The sequence below is a fragment of the Corapipo altera genome, unplaced genomic scaffold (assembly GCF_003945725.1).
Source record: "Corapipo altera isolate COAL_440 unplaced genomic scaffold, ASM394572v1 112, whole genome shotgun sequence".
NCBI classification, from domain to species: Eukaryota; Metazoa; Chordata; class Aves; order Passeriformes; family Pipridae; genus Corapipo; species Corapipo altera.
Window position 1 is genome coordinate 2,883,551 of NW_020884899.1, and position 23,350 is coordinate 2,906,900.

At 38.9% G+C, this 23,350-nt stretch overlaps 1 protein-coding gene across 2 annotated transcripts in view; it reads right to left on the reverse strand.

Moving 5' to 3' along the window:
• Nucleotides 1-23,350, reverse strand: part of ST6GALNAC3 (ST6 N-acetylgalactosaminide alpha-2,6-sialyltransferase 3) — a 213,652-nt gene that overhangs the window by 99,821 nt on the left and 90,481 nt on the right. The window contains exons 1-2 of one of the 2 annotated variants that reach the window (XM_027649219.1): nt 18,122-18,132; nt 16,238-16,432 (exon numbers count right to left, since the gene is read on the reverse strand). Coding sequence is in view for 1 of the 2 variants with exons in the window: in XM_027649218.1 (XP_027505019.1) it covers nt 16,238-16,432 (195 nt within the window). In the remaining variant the exon portion in view is untranslated. Of the gene's footprint in view, nt 1-16,237; nt 16,433-18,121; nt 18,133-23,350 lie in introns of those variants that run through there. The other variant, XM_027649218.1, reaches the window with a different exon arrangement.

Sequence of the window (23,350 nt, forward strand, 5' to 3'; positions counted from 1 at the left end):
GTTCTCCTTTTGGCAATAGAAATTATTCCCTGGACATACAGGCCCACTGGCCCACAAGAACAGTAAAAATCTGGAGTCTTGGACTCAGGAGGCCTGAGCTGTGGTCTGCCCTGCTACTGACCTGCTTTATGTCTCGGGTAAATGACAACCTCAAGGTCTCCATTTCCCAATCTGCAAAATGGGATTGATATCTGATATCAAAAAGAACTGCTCTGCCATATCAGCATTACTGAAAGAAAAACCTCTCAACCTCAAACCTCTCCACACGTAAAACTGTTTGTGAAAGTAAGGTATTTAGCAGGGTCCATTTAGTTAGAGAACTATCACACATCCTGCAAAAGCTCTGTTTGCCCCTTGAGCGTGGGGATCACTGGAACTACACCTCCAACCCTCCAGGTGTCACCCGACAGGGACTCGGTGACAGACAGGCAGGTCAGTTCCAGGGAAGCACAGTAGGGGAAATCTGAGGCACTGGCACACACTCCATCAGTCAAATTTAAAATTAATTAACATTTCTTTTTGCAAAGTCCTCTTAACCTGATGTGGATTTAGCTACCAGTCAGCTCTAGACACTGTGCAAGTAAATACAAGGTTCCTATAACAGCATGATGGATAATGCCTTTCTCAGGTGCTCACTTTCTGTGCACAGCAGGTGCTGAGAAATTAGAACTGAAAATTTAAAACGTTAAAATCTAAAAATCTATGCCAATATATGCTCTAGAGGAATGATTTCAACTCAGTATTCAAAAGTATAAAGAGGCCATCTCGCTGCTAGTAAAACATAATTAGCAGAGTGACGTAGCTTTTACTTATTAATTATATTTCTTTTGTACCAACACTACAGGAACTGTAGCAAAAAAAAAAAAAATTATAATCAGCAAAAATCTTTTCCGATGACAGTTTTTTTTTTCCTCCTATTAGCTCTGCAAAAGATATTAATCCTGAAAGAATGATACTTCCTTTCAGTTTTGCCTAGCAGTGTGCATAAAATAAAAACGTTAACTGCCAGGACATCATTTTCAGTATGCTCCTCTTACTTCAGATGTGTGTTTTCTGTTTGGAGCACAGCTGTTCATATTTCCCAACATGAGCATCAGTGCTGTAAATATCTTCTCTGTTGAGGGCTACATTCCCAAACTACTGCACAGGGGCCACATGCACAAACTGTGTTAGTGCTAACGCAAGCTGTGTGCATGCAAATCCATACACAGCACTTAGAAAATGCAGACCATGGACCTTGACCCCACCACTTTGCCACTGAACCAGAATTGCTCTATTTAAAGCTGTGACTGTGACATAAATCAGGTTTTTTTCAAAAGGCTTTTATCCAGCTAAAAGAACTCATTCTGGGATAAAATTTAAATAGATCACGCTGCATTAATGAAGCAAATTGCTCCCAGAAACCTGGAAAAGAAAATAATTTGGAAACCGAAGGTAAGATTGTCTGGGGTTTATTGCTGCATTTTTTCATCAGTAGAAGTCTGTGTTGTGTTTAGTTCAATTTCTTTACTTCTGGATTCCAAAAACAAGTCCTTTGCCTGTCAGCACAACACAGCTGGCAGCACCATTGCCTGTGCACTAGAAGGTCAGGGATGCACATCTCTGACTGAGACATGGGCTTGTGTCCAACGCTGACACTGCAGCTGAGCGTTTGGGGGATGCCATCACACAGTCAGAGCTGCCTGCATTCAGATGAGCCACTAAATCAAGGTCATTTCTGCCATCAGTGGGGACCACCTGGGTGAAAGGTAACAATCCCATGGCCATTTTCACAGCAGCAGGACAACATAAGCACAATAGTCTTAACAATATTTGCTCCTAACAAATAGTTTCGGGTATCTGAGACTCTTTGGAAGCAATTGTTAAGCAAAATAATAGAAATCCATGAGACTACCCAAACTATGTCAATGATATTTTCCTCCTTACTCTGCAAAGCTTTCTCTTGTTTAGGAGATAGGGTAGCCCACTCTTAAGCACAATGAGAATACAGAGTTCAAATGCACATAAATACATTTTGTACAGAGGTAGCATATACTCATACATTTTTAGAAACACGGATTCATGAGTTTCCAGTTTCCTGATGGAAAATTTGCAGTAATTACCAAATTAGGTATCATTCAGTCAGTCCTCTGCTTTGGGAAGATGGAGAAAATGCACAAAACATGAGCATGGGAAATAAAAGCTATTTCTGCATCATTCTTCTCTGAGCCCAGCAGTCAGGTTGATTCTAGGGCTGGTGACTAAAGTGGTGGTTGGTGGCCATCTCCATGCTTTGTGACTACAGGGACAGAATCTGATGAACAGACATGGGCATTTTTTATCTCATGGAGGATCAACCTATATTGTAAGATCAAGAGCAGAAAGAAGGAATGGTACAGCTGCTGATGGATGTAAGGCTGTTGCTCTGAAGGCAGTGAAATATCCCATGTTTTAATAAGAGCTAGAACAAAACAGAGATAACATAACAGTGGTAGGGAAGCGAGGTGTACTGCACTTGGGGAACTTGGGAGGTCACACTACTACAGCCAAGGATTTCACCTATTCTTCAAGGACTATAAACATGCAAGAAGATTTCTCTTTTTTGTTTGTTTTATTTCTAAACTAGACACTGTCTGAAACAAAAACGGTGGAATCGCAAGCCTATAAAGAAACCTTTGGATACAACAGGAGATTTGATTGAAAAAAATAACAACAACAAAAAAAAGGAATCTGAATTGATTTGCAGGCAAGAAATCATAAAACATGTTTTTCTTTCCAAGGAAGCCCTCACAAGGAAACTGAGAGGACTTGCAGCATTTCAGGTATTAATAAAAAAGAGCTCCTCATTGTGTTAATTTAAGAAATCTTAGGGAAGTCTCAAGAAAGGAAATATGTTGCTTTATTCATTCAGAATGAAAGAATATCAGATAAAAGCCAAATTGGACTAAAGTTTTATTTGACCACAACTGAAAATGAGAAGCAAAGCCTAATATATACATAGTGGATAGTGAAATAAAATTAAGCATACAAATAAAATTGCTGCTTCTATAAAAATAAGAAATACGCATATACTTAACATCCATCATGGGAAAAATTCCAGTGAAGATACAATTAGATTTTGAGAGTAATTTCAGCAGCAACCTATTTCATTCCTATACCACTGTAATGATTTCATCAGTAACAAATTCTCTAGATAGTATCACACAGGAAAGTTTAAGGATGGCACCATTAAATAGCATCCATAATTGTTACAATCAACTGCATATTACACAAAAGGGTGCATTTGCAGATGACTGTTAAATGTACCAATTTGCCAGATTAGCATTTTGCTGAAAGTAACACTGAGCCTTCAAGAACCTATTACCTATGGCCCAAAGCTCATGTCAAGTCCCTTTTCTGCTGCAAAATGAAACTTCAGACTGGAATTTATATTACAGCCACAAACACTCCTGATTACCATAAACTGTTCGGTTATGATGGGGCAAAACACGAGGGTTTTAAATGCCATTGAGCGCAAGGTTGGGTAAGCTAATAAGCTAAATATATCCAGATGTTTCCTCACCTTGTTTCAGTCTCCTTTGCTCTTAAACTACTGCAAGGAGCTGTGACCTATGACAGAATTTGGGCTGTGAACCTCACAAAACACCAGATGTATTTAACAGGAAGGGAGTCTTGCAGACTCACACAGAGGTTCCACAGAGCATGAGAACCTGAGGTTTTGCTTGAAGTGATACTGGGAGCAAATCTACACATGCAATCTAGAAGCATATCTGCCCTCCCAAATCACCTCAATCATTAAATTACAGAGCTACCTCTGTGTAGAACACTTTTTAAAGATTATTCTATCTCAAATACAAAACAGTAATAGAAATCTTGGACATCCTTAGGTAGACAAATACTTCATTGCATCCAGAAATAACTAATGGTTGGAGAGAGAGAGAGAGAGACTCATATTGGAAAGAAACGAAAATGAATCCTCTAGCAATTTAAAAAGCTCAACAGATTTTAAGATGCATTATACAATAATACCTACTCACTCACATCTAACATAGAAATGCCTGTTAGTGATATGTAGTAGCTAAAATCGTATTTATGTTTATAAAGATCTTGCTAGACAAACTAAATTTTTCAAAGAAAAATGACATGCTTAGTGAGTGAAAGGAAATTACTAGAGGCATTTTCAGGAATTCAGAATACAGTTTCCTAGATAGTTGGACAATTAATCTGAATGTACGAGAACTACAAATGTGTATACAAAGCAGGTGTTTTGAACATAAAACGAACCCCTAACTACTTAACAGATCCATTCTGTTAATCCATTATGAAAACTCTTCCTCTAATGAACAAGGACGTTTAAACTGCAAGAACGCTACTGCACACTGGGAAAAAACAATGGCTAAAAATCCTATTTTCGAGAATAACTCAAACCACTGTGAGATTTCTCACAGGGACTGAAACAAACAAAGAAAAATCCCAACAAACCACAAACCAACGAAAAAAAAATCGCTTTGCCTTTTAGTTCTAAACAGTTTTAACCGGCCTCATCTTTTCCTTGTTAAATTTGACTTATCTTTCCAAACAATTTTCAAGAGAAAATAAATGGTATTTGCAGCAAGAGTGCAAAAGCACCAGGAAAGTAACAAGCTGAGCACATCTTGGGAAACAAGGAAGTGATTCACTTCATCTCATGAACAAAGATCCAAGCCATGTCAGCAAAAAGAAATCCAAGGTAATTTGACGTCTAGAAGTAGAGGTCACATTTTATGTCATCTCCTCTCTTCCATTAGAGCTGAATCCCATACTGACTTCTAGGAAACTGAGGCAGCAAGAAGTGAGGAGCAAGTGGGTTCTTGCTGTGGATGAATTCGGAAAAATAAGGAAGGGTTTTGCTTGATAGCATGGTGATTAAGGTGAAACTGCAAGTGTCTGTGTACATTGGAAATAAAAAGAGAATAAGAAGTGGAAATATTTAGGATCTTTAAAGAAGAGGCAAATGAAGAGGTATAAATAGCTGTAATATTTCCCATATCTCAGTCTGAGGATCTACTCAAGTGGTGAACAATTAGTCTACTACACGATCTTCTGAGGGATGTGGGTAAAGGCCTGAGAATTGTAACTATAAAAACAGGGAGATTAAAACCTGAGTAAATGTGGAATATGGGTCAATCACATACTAGCAGGGAGATGAATAGCCAATTGGTTTTCTTCAGATCTAGATTTTATTTTTTGTATATGCAACTACTTGGCACACACTGAAACGACCAGAAAAATACATGCATTATTCATGCTATTTGTGGTAGACGTGCACTGTAGTTTCAGTGAACAGGACTGGAAGTAATACCAGAGCAAATAGAGGCCTTAAAGGAAGACTCTAATCTCAGAAAACTCAAGAGTGTCACTGTAATTTTTTTTTAAGGGTTCTGTTATGGTAATAGTTATGTTTGCAGAAAATTATTTCTGCACTATTCAGATAAACGACCTCACAGAGGGCCATTTCTTCCCCAGGAAATGAAGAGTGGATAACACCCACCGGAATGGGAGCAAGCCATTTAAGAGCAAGTGGAGGGAGCTCCACAGTGCTGGTTCCTATGTGATTATCAACAGCCTCTACATAGCAAATGATTTGGATTTCACGACAGAATTTACCTTACATTGCGGCCAGCAGAGGTGGCAACTCATTTGAAACAGGAAACAATATCACCCCCATCCATTGCTTGAAAATGACATCTCATCTACAATTATCTGTCAGCTTTGCTTTCTCATTTTCAGCTATCATCAGCCTCCATACCTACAAAAGTCCATTTCTCCTTGATGCTTGTGCTCAGCTCCAAAATAATTTATTAGGAGTTACACATGCTTATCAAAGACAGACAGAATTCATGCAGAAATTAATGGCATCTATTGAAGTTGCTATATATCATTATACAATACATGCCAACGCTGCTGTCACAGTACCTCGATTCCCTCATCCTTTGTCAATCAGAATAAAGCATTAGTGCAGTGCAAGGATTGGTTTTGCTGTTGTTCTGACAATAAAGTTCTGGCTGTAATACAATGGCAATAAGTGATAATCTATCCAGGATAGTAGATTCCCAATCATTTTATGACAGGCAATCATCCCCATTTTACTTTTTCAACATGGTCAGAAGCAACTTGATCAAAAAATGTTACTTGCTCTTTATAAACATGACTGCTTTACAAGCATGGTGATCCTGAAGCAGTGAAGAGTACTTTGGGCCATGTCAGCAGCAGGACAGAAACTGAGGCTAGCTCATAAGAGTTCCAGCCTGTTCCTCTGTCCACACTCCTCTAAGATCAACACTAATCATCATTATCTGCCTTACAATACTGTTATCAGCACCATCAGTTGTCACTGATACTGGAGATGACAAGGCACATTCAACACCAAGGACCAACTGGAGCAGAAATAAGTAGGATAGCTCCAGAGTGAACTCACCACCACAGAGGATCCCAGAGGACAATCCCTCTACCTCCAAGGCACTCTCCTATGGGACTCCTTGAAGGTCTGTCATGGAGTTGATTAATGAAGAAGCACCATCTGCTATGTGTTGGAGAAAATTGCATTTTTCTGGCTTCTAACTAGAGAGCTGGTTTAGCCTTGGAAACACTGAAAAGCGCCTGTAGTCAGCCTTTGGGAAACACCCACATGGCTTCAAATAAACTTTTTTGGGGCTCACTCCGTTTGAAAAAGAAGTTATGCTTGGAAAGACATCAGAAAGAAACTTTAAAAAGTACATGAGCTCTGACCTGAGACAATTTTGCCACAGGTTCTTCTGGTTTGAAGTCTACTTTGAGATGCTTTTACAAAGCCTGCCACCAGAAGACTGGGTCAATATAATGATTCATCTTGGGCCACACCTTGATTCCATTAGGAATCAAGCCTTGTGCAGAACGCAGCAATAGCCTGGCTTAAGAGCAGTTTCTTATCCTGAAAATCTCCAATCTATGCCTTCAAAGCTGTTCTAAGTAGCAGAATATTTGGGGGGAAGAGGTAATCAATCTTACGATCTAGTGAAAGAAATTTTGGGCAGTTAAGGGCAAGCCAAATCAGAGAGGAAGCTTAAGAAAAATCAGCAGTTTTGGACAATGCAGATTGGTTCTAAAAAGGAAGAACTGACAGGAGACAGGACAGACATAACAAAACTTTTACATGCTAGAAATAAAATTACAGGAGAAACTGTATTTTAAGCTGGAAAATGTTGATAAATCAATAAAATTAATTACACAAGAGACACCTGAGAACAAAACTGTCATTCACTGATCAATTCCATAATATACTGTAATGTGGTCAAATACAGGGTTATTGTTCTTACCTAAGGGTCCAACTTTATCCTTCACCTTGATACTTAATTTCCAGTGTAGGATGTTTGCCAGTGCTGACCTCAGCTTTCAGTGTACTGCCCTGGCACTTGTTTGGGGTGATTCCTGTGCATGCAGTCAGGCATTTCATAGGAGTCTGAAGGTATCTGAAGGAAAGCTTAGAAATATACTTTTTCAACTTGATGCCCTCTAGAAATTGTTTTTTTTTTTTTTTTCTTTACCAACATGAATCCTAGGCAACATCATTGAAAAAGGCAGAAGGGAGGGAGGGTGGTGGCATCACTGAACTAGAACCAGGGAAATCAACCCAAACCAACCTGCACTTTGGCTGGTGTAATATTAATACAAGACCCTTAAGGGCTATTTGCAGTCTCCAACTGGAGCAAAGCAGGTTCTGCCCCCTGGAGAAATATTGATCTAAGACTGGTGTCATTGTCATCAATTTCAAATCCAAAGCTCTGCGTCCTGACTATAAGAAACTCTTAAAGACAAATTCAAGAAGTTGTACTTCAAAAAATGATGCCATTACTCGCAGAAAAGGGGTCTTGACTGGTATGAGCAGGGTAAAGGTAGTAATGTTCATCCCTTGGGTTGGGGATAAAAATGGAGGATGAATCGTTGTTATTAAGAGGACAACCCCAAAATCACTCTAGTAATTTCTCTGCACTTGTTCTGAAATTTTCATTTGGCACTGTATTTAGTCATTGAATGGGCAGGACAACTGCTTTTCTAAGTGACAGGAAACAACAGATTACTGTAATCTCTGACTAGCTGAATATGGAAAATACATCAATTGGAGAGAAATAAAAATAAAGATGGAAGAAAAAAATATTGCAAGTAACACAGAATTTCATTTTTCTCTCTCCCGCCCCTACCCAGACTGAATTGGTTTTCATTTTAGGGTGCAGCCCCATGGACACAATTTACCATGAACTTTTTGGTGGCAATATCATTTACTGGTTTAGAGGCAATTCGAAAACAATTTATGATGAGTAGACAAAATTTACAGCTACACCCACAGAAAACGTAGCTCCTTGTAACAGATACTGTAGAAGTACTAAGTAGAGCTCTAAAATGCACACACTGCCAGCACAGTAATGCCAATAAGGGCATGAGATTTTTGACATGACAGTCATACAGGACTCTTACAGAGCAAAAAACACGTATTTGGTAGTATGGACTAATGCAGTCAGTCAGACAAGAGAGACTACCCCAAAAAAAGCAATTATTGCTGGTACAATCTGCATCTGCTCTAAGAGGGTCTCTAAGCTCATTTCTCTGTGCAGCACTTATACCAGTCCACCTGTTCCAGCCCGGTCTGAGAGCAGATAGCGCAGATTAACAGCTCAAATATGCATTTAAAGTTCACATTTTAATCTACCAAAGAGCCTAAGAGAAAAGGCTCCTGTGGTAGAAACTCCCTCCCCCCCCTCGGAGAACAATAAAAAAGACAAAACCGTGCAGTCAATCCACAGAGCCTCGCAGCAGAACCCGGAGGTGCCAAATGCAGGCTATGACAGATGGCCATGGGAGCAAACTTGGAAAGCAGAGGCTTTCAAGGAAGATGGCTGTGGCTTTGAAGCTAACTAGTAATTGGCATGACTGTCAGTGTGAGGAGTCTGTCCCTCGAGCGAGTTCCAGCTCTGTGTTTACATGTGCACCCACGCGCGTCCATGTGACTGCACGTGTGTGGCTGGAGCGCTGCTTCCCTGCAGGGAACTATTAATAGCCTTGGGTCAGCTCAGTGCTGTGCATCTCTGCCAGAACAGCTCTGCTGGGCAAGAGCTCAAAGAGCTGAACTCGCTGATTGCCACAGCCAGCAGAAAGGCCTTGCACAGAAACAATTACAGGAGCAAAATTCCATTTTCACCGGCTCTTTTTACTCTGTGGTGTATTTTACAGACCGGTGCAAAGGGTACCTTAGCTGCCATCACCACAGCCAAAACTAGCAACACCTTGCTGCAAAGGATACCTTGAGTCTCTGTGAGAAAAGGACTCCAGGTATAAGCTCAGGAGGGTGTCACTGGGCTTCTTTTGATGAAGGAATCTTAATTTTTAAACAGCAACAGTGGGAAGATATGTAAATGAGAGGGCACTGGTCTCCCAGTGGATGAACTGGAACACCAAGAAAACACCCTGCCTGCCACTAATACAAATCAGCCCATCCGTTATTTGGCAACTATTATTGACTAAAGCTGAAATAATGTCATGGTGACAGAATTCTCACTCTCATCTGCTCATTATAAGAGCGAGCCCATCTTTCCTATCCTCCTCAGTGGATTGGTATCACTCAAATGCCATTGCACCAAACTTCTCTGTTGTTTTCTTTACCAGTCCATTCACTTTTTCTGGTCCATCTGCCTTTTAACTAAAAGAAAATTTTACTGACAGAAGTTTTTCTATCAAGCTAGCTAACTGCAACACTCAGCTTTTCCTCTGTTTTCCAGGTGGTCTCCAGACAATTTTCCAGGTGGTGTGTCTCTCATTTGGAGAGGCATTGTTCACGTTTCTCACATGGAAAACACAGCAAGCACCTTCTCATAGGGAGGCTAACACCAACTGATGTAAACCTCCCTTCAGAAGCAGTAAAAAAATCCTCAAGAAGGTGGGAGAAATCTCTGCAAATTACCTATAACCAAGGTGGATGGCAAATCTTTGATACCAGGCACCTCTTGCAATATAACCTATAAGCTCCATTCAGCAGATCAATCCAGCCCATGACTGCATCGCAGACATTTATTTCTACCAACACAGATTCTTTAGGGATTGAGTTTTGATGGCACAGCTCACTGGCTGATAGTAATCTCTGCTCAAGTTCCTTAGTCTTTTTTTTTATTTTTTAAAAAAAGGCAGAGCTGCCACACAGGCAGCACTGCTTGACTCATCACATTGAGGCTCTGTGTGGAGCAGATTTAATTCCTCTGTATAGAATACTCGATATATTTATCCTGGCACTTGACTTTTTCCTCGTGAGATACCAGCAGAGTCGGGGCAGCTTTAAAAACCTAAGCTAATTCCATATATACAGAGGGAAAATGGCTGAGCTGGCAGGATTTACTCCACTAAGGACACACATCATCTGTGCTGCCTTCCCTCCTGTAGGTTCATAACAGCCTGAGTGGTTTCAAGTGGACCTTGCAGCTTTTTCTAAACATTCTCTCTTCTTCCAGGCAAAAAGGGGGCTGGAAAGAGGAAGAGAGCAGTGGGGACTCTGGTGATAATTTGTTTATTGAGATCTCTTTCTATAATATAAGATATGCTTCTGGAGTTGTTCATTTGGTGGTTAAAGTCTTTGGCAGGAATTCTATTTCCAAGTAGGTGCCTATGGCTCCCAGAGCCAGGAATGGGAGCTCTGGTACAGTTGGCAAACACAAAGGGGTGGGGGGACAGGAACCAACAACCCACCACATGGATGTCTCTCAGAATGTGATTGTCATTTAAAATGTTATGTAACCAACCCCTCTGCAATACCTACCAGGAGAGTTGCTCCTGAAAATTTAAAAAGCAGAAGCGGAAAAACATCCAGAAGAATATATGGCACGTTTAGTTGTCCTTTCATTATTATTACTGTTATTACGTGATTTCTAAGGCTGAAATGATGTAACTGTGCAACTGATATAAAACTGTGTCTCAGAAGAGATATAAATGATAAATCACTATGAAACAAATGACCTTTTCTTAAGAAAATATCCTATGAATTCTTAAGCTGTAACAACGAATAGGATCCCAAAGGAAAAGACAGGATAGAAGTCATCCATGTGTCAGAAATTAAATACTAAAGCAACCTTCTGTCACAGTGAGTTCATGCAGCTTTTTAGCCTCTCTAGGACCCAGTTTTTCCCAACAAGAGTATGAAACCAGCACCTCTGGAGTCAGTTGAACACACAGTGCAAGTTCACAGTCTGGTACCTTCTGTTCTGACATGAAGCCCAGAGCTGTTCTCCAAGTTTCTCTTCACAGTAAGTGTTGTTCTGATCCATTACTAACAGAGGCAAAAACTAAAACCTTCCCAGGATGATTGTAGCTTTATATATTTTTAGTATGTCACATAAAATTTCAGTCTTTTTTGAAATTTTTTCTTACTTCCCATATCTGGAAAGAAACTAATATTAAAACCTTCAGCACATTCTTCCCTTTCCTTATGCATTATTTAAGTTAATTGTTCAAGTTTTGTAAGAATGTGCTCTCTCATGGTTGGCATGGATCCATCCCATGATTACTTCCAACACATTGACAACTGTGCTTTTGCTAATGTTGAAATGGTATGTGCCTCATCCTACAGTCAGAGACACATCACATTTCTGCATGTTATGTTAGTTTTCCTCTAAACTTCAAGTGCTCTCATTTTTAAATGCATTTTATTCCGATGGAAAAAAAAATAATAAAAAGGACTGCACAAATATGTATAAGGCCTGCAGCCTTCTCCTATTTGTATTCATATCTGGGATATTTCATTTGTGGAAACCTCCATTCATTTCAGCCAAGTTCCACCACAGCACTTCTGGCAAAAAGGAAGAAAAAGGAACCAGATTTAGGTGGTCCATGTACACACACACACATGGCTGTGTGTGCCACAAGTGGTGAGAAATTAATGCTTGTATACAGGTCTGTTCAGGTTATGGGACAAAATGGTATGTGATCATATGATCCAAATTTATTTCTTCAACATTAATACAGTGTGTTGATGAGTTTTTCAGTTAGGACAGGGTTTTAAAAAATCTGAACTGCTACAAAGCATGTTCCTTTTATCTCATGCTCCTCACTGTACTGTGAGATTCTTCGATGTTCATGACACAAGGGCTCTTTGCTCCCTCAGAATTCATTTCAGATGAAGCCATTAGATCTCACAGCTGCAGTTTAATGTAGGGATTTTAGGTCATCTCAGAATTTACCCTTTTCCAAGAACGGTTTTAATCTTTGTTCAGCACTTGAATATACTTCTTATAATTATGTTTCAAGTGATATTTCAGCTATATTTCACATTTTACGTATGTAGGAAAATGCTATATTATTTTAATACTGATGGTAGAATAAAAATCTATTCAATATTCACCTTTCAGGAAGCACAATCAAATATCCAAGAACACTATTAGACTTGCCTAGCATAAAGTTTCAAACTGCTAATGGATTTTAAATTGATGCCATAATGCTGCAATTTAAATACATGATGTTCATTAATTTTGCCAGAACTCTTTGTAGAGTAGGAGTGGTATGAAAGGAGGAGGAAGGTTATATTTTCTCTCCCTGCTTCTTTTTATCTCCTTGCCCATTTTTGATACACAAAAAGAATCATTACATCAGCTTGCGGTGCGGGGTGAATTTTACTCAAATGGCAATAGGTTTCAATTAGGTAACCACTGTGGAGTTGTATCAAATTAATATTTTCTATGGAAAAAAAATACCAGGAATAGGATAAAAGTAACTAACACATGATGGGCATGACATTTCCTAAAGGTGGATTTCATGGGACCTATCACCAAAAATCCATGGGCACAGAGTGGAGGAAATAAGGGAGAGAAAGGTCATCTTGCTCACACACCTCCTTTTCACTGAAAGGTCAAAATTCCTGTATTGAGCAAAAGAGCAATACTGCAAAACAGGCAGTCATAGTCAACCACAAATCTCAAGGAAAAGAGGGCTACTGTGGGATCCTCTTCTGCTGAGGGGAGTGAGGGCAGGTCCTAGATGCAAACTTTCTAGGTGAAGAATCATCTATTTCAGAAATACCTCAAAAGTGAAACTAAGATTTGTCTAGACATAATGGCCCAGTATAGCACAACACTTCACATCTATTTATATTTCAAATATAGTATGTTTACTGTACATAAAGTCAGTTTTTCCAAAGCTGTTGCTATAGTTACAAATCAAGGAAACCATAGCAACAGCCCTGTATTATGTACAGTCTTAATTATGTCTCTCTTTGCATTTTATATTAAATACTCCCATACAATCTAGTTATAGGAACCTTGGAATTTTTTCAGACTTTTTAATAATAAAAATTCCCCAGTATTATACTGTCAAATCAAACATGAAACACCCTTGAAATATGTCTTTATAGCATTATTCTGATCACATCTAATAACAGCCACATCACTGTTTTTTACTTGAGATAAACACTAATGTTCATATCACCATTTACAAATGATTGATCACTTTAGCTTTAAACACCAATTAACCGATTTTCCATCATTTCATAAAGTTTTTCAAGTCTCATCCCATTCAGCCTTACCCCAAAAGAAACCAGCTCCTCCTAACTTCAACTTTTTTTCCTATGGAATAAACTTTTGGGTTTTTTTCTTTCCTTTGGTTTGGTTTTCCTTTTTCTTCAGAAAGTAAGTATACAATAGAGGGACAGGAAGGGCAGAGTAGTAGTTCATCTAGATTTTCTAACTTCTCTGTCACGTTGGATGACTGACTGGGTTGGTGGTACATTACCCTATTTACTCTGGTTGTTGACCTTTAATATGTAATATTTAAGTACAATCACAAGTTGAGATTACAGAGCCTTGGCATGCTGCTTCCAGCCAGACTTCAGACTGCAGACTTAGAGGAACAGGTAAAGGAGAACAGAGAACAAACATGAAGAAAAGAAGAAGGCTGTTGGACATGGTTGAGAAACAGGAGGAAGTGCTATCACACAGCAGAAGACATGCAGAACCTAGAGGGGTGACAGGATTCAAAGGACACTCCAGGAGAATATGAACACATTCAACAGGTGGAGAACGATTTTGCCATTAAAAGATAAAAGAAAATGCCAAAATTCATGTCTTTAAAAGCCTTCTCTCCTTATCTTCCATCACTTTATTTTCTGTAATGATTCATTACTGTATCATTTTCTCACCACTTGGTCCTTGCCCACTGACGGGATGGTATTTATCCTATTTTGCAAAAAACTTGGCCACATTTTTTTGGGGCATTAGCTGCACTCATGGAGTGGACCTTCTGTTATCTTACATACTATAGAAGCACAAAATCCCTAAAAATATCATCTTAATTCTATGAAATGAGCAGACATTCAACGCATTTGACACAAAAAAGAAATGAGAAACCTATGTTTTTAATCTCTATGAACAATTGATACTTGCTGGTCATTTTAATACAAATAATGCACAAATGCTTATTTTACAAAGCAATCTGTCTTTCAAAAATCATAGTCTGAGAAAGCCATGAGTGTGTGTTAGGAACATGAGCTCTGTACAGGGGCAGCACAACAAAACTTCCCTCACAAGGGGAATAATTAAGTCAGAAGTCAGTGCATTCACAATAAGCAAGCCATGTTCAGCTTCTTCATTATCATTTTAATTAGCAAATATTTAATGTAATCTACAAATACAAGAGGGAAAACAATTAAAATTACCAAGTTTAAGGAGTCCTTCATGACCTAAGCTAAATTGAGACAAATGTCTTACTAATCGATACCGGTCACCAACTTTCAGGACATTCATTTCCATTTACTGTTAGAACTTCCAAGCGTGTTATCAAATTTAAGAATGAATTAAGGCTCTCACAAGCTACTTCTAACCTCTGATGAAGGCAATGGTGGATAAAAATGGATTAGCATGCTCCTCTCCTCTCCAGTTATCAGTTCAGACCGATAGGGATCAAGTGACCGTGGCAGCTCTGCCTCATTCAGATTCCATGTGTGCACTGTGGCAACACCCCAGGGACATGCAGAACACACTGCCCTCTCATTTCTGCAGGGATGAAGATGCTGGATGAAGCCTTAGCCCTTCTGAACTCAACAGCACCTCCCATTCCTTTCCCTGGGACTACAGTTCACACCCAGACAGTTTTCCTTTCAGGTGCTTGTCCGTCTTCTTTGTAGATAATGTGCTTTGGCCTCCAATACTCAGTGTATTATATCTTACATGGACAACAATTGAAAGCTACAGAAGTTTAAAAGAAGCTGCCTCCTAAAAACTATACCTCCCTTTCATTCTGATTTTCGTATTTAACCCACTAAAGGTAGAATAATGACTAATTTCCCCAATACACCTACAGGACTAAATATCAGGAAGTGGTAAAGTATTTTAATTCTCTATAAAAGCTGTTGTGTGGATGAATTTCATTCATTAATAACTGCAATTTTATAAAGAAAAATAAATAGCAGTAAGTAGAATTCTGACAGTATTTCTCATGACTGATCAGGAATAACTTTTAGAAAGAGGTCACTCATTTATGTTACCCTATTTTGCAAGTTTCCACCTGTTATAAATATTAGACAGAGTGAGGAAGAGTCTGAGCAAAATGCACCACCATCACCAAAACCCAGTAGCGTTAGATATTTTGACAACTAAGACAGTTTAAAGCAGGAGTCCCTAGAAAAGCTAATTTCATCACACAATTATTTTTAACACAGAGTAAGTATTTTGCAAAGCAGATACAGGTCAATGCATTTTGAAGTACAGAATGGAAATAGATACCTGGCTCTGAAATAGCTACCATGTGTTAGTGCAATAGTTTCAGAAAAACCCAATAAGCTTCTAGCTTTATACATTTTGTACACTCACATATGTTCATTTCACAAATCCCTCCCTTTTCCTCTTCCATGCCCATACAAACACAAATAAACTACTTCTTCCTTGGGAACCCCAGGCAAAATTACAACTAACACAAGAAAAGCTTCTTTTGAGTTATATGGATTGAAATTGAAATTAATCTGAAAAATGTTTTTGCTTCTTTAAATATCAGTTTTCACTGCAACCAACTGTGACTTTGAGGCCAGTTCACTGCTCTCTCCACTGCAGACACTGTAGAAATTTAAAAAAAATTTCATTTAAGTGGTAGCACTCTGCTCAGAAACACTGCTGACTTCAGTTTTCACAATGGGCAGGATGGCAGGAAAGCATTATATGGGATCAGAGAAAAAAAGAAGTCCACTGGTCCATTTTGCTGTGCTCTTGATACCAGGTCTTACCTCTTGTGTTTTTACGTTTATATATCCATAGTGAGTTCTCACAGGATGCCTCTGGCCATTAGAAAATGGGATCCACTTGACACTGGTTTGTCCAAAGCAGTTTAGGATCAGAGGGAAAGTTACTTCATTTGTGAGACGGACGATGATCAGGCAGAGGAAAGCTGCAATGAAACTCACAGCAACAATGGACTTTCTCTGCAATGAAAAGAAGAAAGGAAATAAATTATTAAAATTAAGAGTCAGTTTTAATAAAAAAATACATCTCTTCTATTGTAAGATGAAGGAAAAACACTTGAGAAAACTTTATGTGAAATCATTCCTCTGGTAGTCACCTTGCTGCAGGAGCACAAGGACAGGTGACTGGACTGTTTTATTTCGATAAATTTGCATTTCAGAGGGTTTTGAGAGTTTATTTTAGAATTGGTTGAAAACGAGTCTGTTTTGCTCACCAAAAAAGAGAGGTTTTTTTAAGTTCCAGAAAACATATATCAACTTTAAATTTTATTTGTATTTGGAATTAAGATTTTACGTAAACATCCACACCAAACTCCCCATTCCAAATCATCAGTGTTCTAGACATGACAAATACACAAAAGGAAAATACCACCTACAGCACCAGCACACAAAGTTTATTGGGAAGACTATGATCATTGATTGTACTTATTATGCATTAATTTTAAATCATTCCATGCAACAGAACTCATACTCTAACTTTAAATATTTTAGAATAAATGGTTGGTGAAGTCAGCACCACATTCTGCCTCATTCCAGGTTCATGAATTTACAAAGTGGAGCATTATTATCTCGGACAAGATGAGCTCCATTGTTAATAATGTAACAGACCCAAAGCCTGTATCTATTTAGCCCTTGCCTTCTACCTCTAAACTATCCCCTTGGTTGGACCAGTGAATGTAACCACAGAATGATCACACCTTCTTCCTTGGGTAACTGCCCAGTCTGCAGGAAAAGAACTCATAAGAACTAGGATGTTCTCCTAATTTTTAGTTCTTTTTTAAAACACTGCGGTCATTTACTTCTAGACAAATTACTTAAGGACAAAACACGTTAGTTGTCATGTGTAAAGATTCTAGATACGACACTCCATGACAAAGATTATTTTTACATTTTCCCTGAGGGAATGAAACAATTTTCATTTACAGGTGTTTTTACTGTACTTTAATTACATTCCAGGTTTACCTAATTTGCCACAGTTTAATCACCCTACTGAATGTAATTCTATCCCTGCATACAGTAAAATATACAGAAAATAGAGGGGGAAATAATTATTTGCCTAAGGGCCTACATAAGTGTATAATAACACTCAGTGCTGGATGACAGAATCTGATCACCCAATGCCCACCTACAAATATCAGACTAAGCAGCACAGTGCACATTTAAGACCACTTTTTTTACATGACAGCAGACAAACTCTGACTGCAACCACGTAAGATGAATGTGTTCTTTGCCTGGAGGTTCATTTGACAGTCTGCAGACACTAAAATTCAAAATGCTGCACAGAAGAAATGACGATATTTACACAGAGGTCATATTGGGAAAGACAAAGTTTCACTGAACATGAGCACACAAGACCTGTGCCCACACACACAAGGCCTGTAGGCACTGCTGCCATGCTTTGGTTCTGTTTCTGGACACAGACAACAGTGAGAATCATAGAATCATAGAATGGATCATGTTGGAAAAGCCCTCCGAAATCATCAAGTCCAACCCTTGATCCAACCCCGCTGTGGTTCCCAGCCCATGGCACTGATGCCACATCCAGTCTCATCTTAAACACCTCCAGGGACAGTGAATCCACCACCTCCCTGGGCAGCCCATTCCAATGGCTGATCACTCTCTGTAAAAAATTTCTTCCTGATATTCAACCTAAACCTCCCCTGGCACAGCTGAAGACCGAGCCCTCTTGTCCTACTGCTGGTTCCTGAGAGCAGAACCCAATTCCCACCCGGCTCCCCCCTCCTGTCAGGGAGTTGCAGAGAGTGAGGAGGTCTCCCCTGAGCCTCCTCTTCTCCAGGCTAAACAGCCCCAGCTCCCTCAGCCTCTCCTCACACAACTTGTGCTCCAGTCCCTTCCCCAGCCTCGTTGCTCTTCTCTGGACCTGCTCCAGCCCCTCAATGTCCTTCCTGAACTGAGGGGCCCAGAGCTGGACACAGCACTCCAGGGGTGGCCTCACCAGTGCTGAGTCCAGGGCAAGAATCACTTCCCTGCTCCTGCTGCCACACTCTTCCTGAGCCAGGCCAGGATCCATTGGCCTTCTTGGCCACCTGGGCACACTGTGGCTTGTGTTCAGAATGACAAAGAACACACAGCGAATTTGAAGGGATGTTACTGTATTCCCCCATACAAGAGTTAACAAAATAGTCCATTACAGGGGTCAACTGCACAGCTCTTATTTTCAGTGTACTGGGAGGCTACAATTTATACGATAAAAGCAATGGGAGACTGGGATGAAAAACTTGGGTGAACGAGGTCACTGCGAGGAGAAAAGGAAGAGGAGAATGAAGAAGTATCGTGGCAACGTGATTCAGTGAGGAACCTCAGCCAGCTAATGGCTGTGCAATGTAAAATTAAACCCAGCAAATCTTCAGAGGGCAGCGCAGCAGCCACAACCCAATCGCAGCTTCCAGAATTCATGGAAGCCGCTGCACTTTTCATCATCTGCATTATAACAGATTTACATTAAATTGCAATAAACTGGCTGGGGAGCACTTCTGTGTCACTTCTCTTTGTACCAGATGGAGTCAGAAACATTTAGCTATATATCAGAGCCTTGTAAGTGCTAAGAGCAGCCAAGATGTGCAGCGCAAGTGATAATCATAAAGCAATGAGAAGAAGCACGGATTAGTCATATTATTTATTGCAAATCAGAATTAAAATATTGCAAGTATTTAAAGGGGGATCTAGAGTCTCATTCCACTACATGAGCATGTTTCAATCAAAACATCCACAGCAGGAAGCAGGATTACTGCCCTGCATGATGCTACTACCTCATTTCCACATATCCCATCTTCCTGGTTTATTGAATGCCACCTTTTACTTCCTTTATTTTGTGCAGATCTGTTCTGAACTTGAAAACACTGCAATCATCTTTATGTGCTTCTCAGAGGGAGCTGTTCTAAATAGCCTTTGCCCTGAGAAGAATTCAGATTGCGTAGCTAGATTTCCTGGTCTTCGTTAGGATGCCACTTGATTTTTATATTTCCTCTCTTTAAATACACTGTACTACCAGATGAAAGAAAAAAATGTGGCCTTTTTTTTTTTTATGTAAGAAAACATTGTTTGAAAAGGAAAACAGCAGAGATTTTTCTTTGTGTGTTGCTCAGCCAGAAAGAATCTGCACTAACGAGAACATTCCAATGAGAGAAACGAATTTTTACAACAGAAAGGAACTTCGGCATCTGTTAAAATTGTTTTGGAAAAATAAAAAATCTTGCCATATGCAAACACAATGATTATTTATCAACTTGTAAAAAGGAAGTTTGTGTTAAGTACCAAGTTCCCCTATAATTTTTGTTGAAGGCATGAGATCCAACAATATGCATTTTAAGTAGGAAAGATTACTGCAAATTGGCATTTCAGTGGCTCTATAAATTTCACTGTAAAAATATTGAAAAACACCAAAGCACATACTTTTCATAATTTTAGCCTTCCTAAGCATCAAGTAGGGCAGTCTGCTCAGTGGTCAAGAGGCACTTCTAAAAGTAATCTGTTTCCCTTAAGTTCTTCTCTCCTTTATCTGCTCATTTAAAAAAAACCCAACAAAACACAAAACAAACAAACCAAAAAACAACACACAAAACCAAAACCAGGTGCTATCTGTCTTTAGGTGCCTCTTTAAAATTTTCTTTTCTGCAGATAAATGGATTTTGTTATCGGTCCTCTGATAAAACCTAAAATTTAGTATTTGAGACTCCAGGAATTCTGCATGACATTAGGATATGACAAAGAAGTATGAAGCTGTATACAGTGATGAATAACAAACTATAATTTGTCTCAAAATTTGTCTGCATCAACATTTTAAATACTTACACATTGTACCATTTGGGAGAGCTAAACCAACACTCATTAGCAAGTCTGCACAGAAACAAGCCTTATTCCTTCTTAATTTTCAGTTCTCATGAATGCAAACAGTCTCTTAACAAAAGAACTGTTTCTCTAACATGGAAATACATAAAGCTCAATCGATCTTTATATTTTTCTGGCTAATTTAATGTAGATATTTTGATATTGACAACATTTACATAAAAAATACATATTCAGTTATAAACATCTTCTAAACATATTCAGTGAGGAGTGCACAATAAGACATATGTTAAAGAGTTTCTTAGCTGGATGACTTGCATGGTATATTAGCTTTTGTAACATTTTATTTCACTCGCTATAGCACATGGCAAGCCTAGATGACAGCAGCAAGAAAAAAATTACCATTCTTATGGATACAGGATCCTACAGCAGAAGAGTGAAAGAGTTGTGTTAATTAGACTAAGTACTAGCTCATTCATGGTTTAAAAAAAAGAAAAAAAGTTGGTAGAAGTGGACACACAAGATCAGAGTACATGTACTGCAATACCTGGGACCCCGCTGGGCCAAAGGTACACACTGGAACTAAACAGTTTCTTTTAACTCTTTTTACTCAATCCTCACAATAACATCAGCTCAGTTTTGCTTTCAGTTATTTCTCAGGCACCAAGCTCATTCTGTCTAGCATGTATATCAAAATCAATAAGCAGGAGAAATGGATTCACACTTCTAAGGCTTTAGTTTTATCTATGTTGTTAAAATAAGAACTGAAAAATAAAACCAGGAAGTTTCATATTACTAGGCTGGTTAGGATTTAATTAAAAACCTCATGAATATAAAACAATAACAGTACTTTTATGGGTATAAATATATATATTTGGCAACATGGTCCCTAATACTATTTATAACCTTCATATCATCTAGTTTTGGCTATTTACCAATGCAAGGGTGATTCATTAGCTTCAGTTTGGCAGGAACTTGACAGTCTGAACAAGTTTTAGTCATTTTTCTTTCATAATCTGTTAAGATCATTTTTTTATAGTTCAATAATGCCTGATAGAATAATACGATACAAACACTTCCTTGGTGTTGTATACAGATGTCTAGGAGGGAGGGAGGAAGGAAATTTTTTCAGCATAAGATAATTTCTTAAGTTGTAAATTTTACTCAGATCTAAGTATCTTTACTAAGCATCCTTATTCTACTTTCTAGCCCAACACCACACCCTGCCACTTGGAATGTATTATGTAGCAGAGACTGTCAAATCACTTCACAAGCAGGAACAAATGCCCATCCCAGTGAGTTTAACAGTAAAAACCCATTTCACAGATGCATAACTGAGGCTGAAAGCAACTTCCCCAAGATCACAAAGAACTCAACAGAAGCTACTCCTAAGCTTTTATCCTAGAACTATGGTTTTTTCACGGGTTTATTGTTTCTATTACCGCTGCCTGAATTTGTTAAACGACAAAGCTGAACATGACATTATGGAAGATTCCAGGCAAGAACCCTTGGAACCAGGGAAGTTCCATGCCTCAAACAGTAATTGCAAATGAACCTTTTTTTCAGAAATTGATTTCTTTACAGTATTCATTCTTTCTGTTATTTTTATAGACACGTGGCAACACCGCGCTCAGAAGGACAAATCAAAGGTAAAGACTTACACGAGGGCTCTGCGTCTCTTAGATGACACAATATGCAGCAATATTGTATTATTTTCACAATACCTACCTTTACGAGCACACTGAATAACTCAATCACTCTTTTAATATCTCAGCACATTATACTACTTTTATTGTAGGGCTGATGCAGGGTTTTGGGTTTTTACTCAATATAATACCAACTGGAAACAGTGATGGCTACACTCACTGAATTTGTTTCATTTTGTAGACCACTATATGTAAAAAATAGTTTTATTTAATTTTCTCTTTTATAGTCTTGAGCATCCCCCTTCAAATGCTGCTTTCTATTACAGCAGAGCATAAAATGAAATTCTTTCAGCACTCCAGTTCAGCATACCTTACCGATTTCACTGGTATTGGAAATAAATACGCCTTCCAGCTGTTTCTTTTGTCCTGAAACTCCCTTTAACAGGGCTCCTGGAGGGTTACTGAGGCAGGGGTCCTAGAAGTTTTCAAAGAGGGAGTAAGACTATATAGCAAAGATCCTTCTAGAAACAGCCATGTGTCGAACATCATTTGCATAAAATCGGTAGCTGAAGATTTACTTTCTTCTTCCCCAGAAGTGAAAGTTAACCCGAGTATGTTCAAAGGCTCCACAGGAGATGGCTGTCAGTGTTTCTGTCTCAGGAGAAGAGAACAAAGCAGGTAGGGGTGATATCAGAAGATCTGGTTCGGGTTCAAAAACCAGTAAAATTAAGATTGAAGCAAAATTTTTTATTTTTTTTTTCTGCAGAAGGACATCTTTGCTAAACTGGAATATAAGCAGCCAGGAAGCTGAGCAGTAAGAGCAAAAATAAAGTTCAGTGAGGAAGAAGGCAAGTAACTCAGCATACCTAAAAATAGATAGATGGGTTACAATGAAAGAAACATGAGTTTTATCCTGAAAAGTGTTTCTTCTAAGAATGTACCCTGAACGAGGACTGTGTTTGAGGACTACGATGTTTGAGTAGGCATGAATAGAAGACACATTACCTGCATGCCTTCTCTGCAGGGGCTCTGCCCTTTTTTATAGCTAAGGCAGCTGAAGGGCTCTCAAGAACACAGCTCGTTGTACTTCTTTTATTGCTGTCATTTGTTGAAAACTTATTACATAACTCAGTTTTCACCATGATTCACAATGCAGTGGTGGTGGGTCTACGTTCACAGCAGCTCAACGTAGCGTTTTGCACAGTAAAAGAAAACTTATTCAAACATGTCTTTCATTAAAGCCAAAAATTGCAGATTGTGCTCAGGCTTACTAGGGTAAGAGCTGAGCAATGAACAAAAACAGGAATCAGCACAGTAGTGTCCAAATAATTGCTGTGGCAGCAGCAGTCTATATTTAAAGCCTTATACAGGAGATAATCCTCCTATATGTAAAACATTACTAGTCTCAGGTAACTATATAACTTTA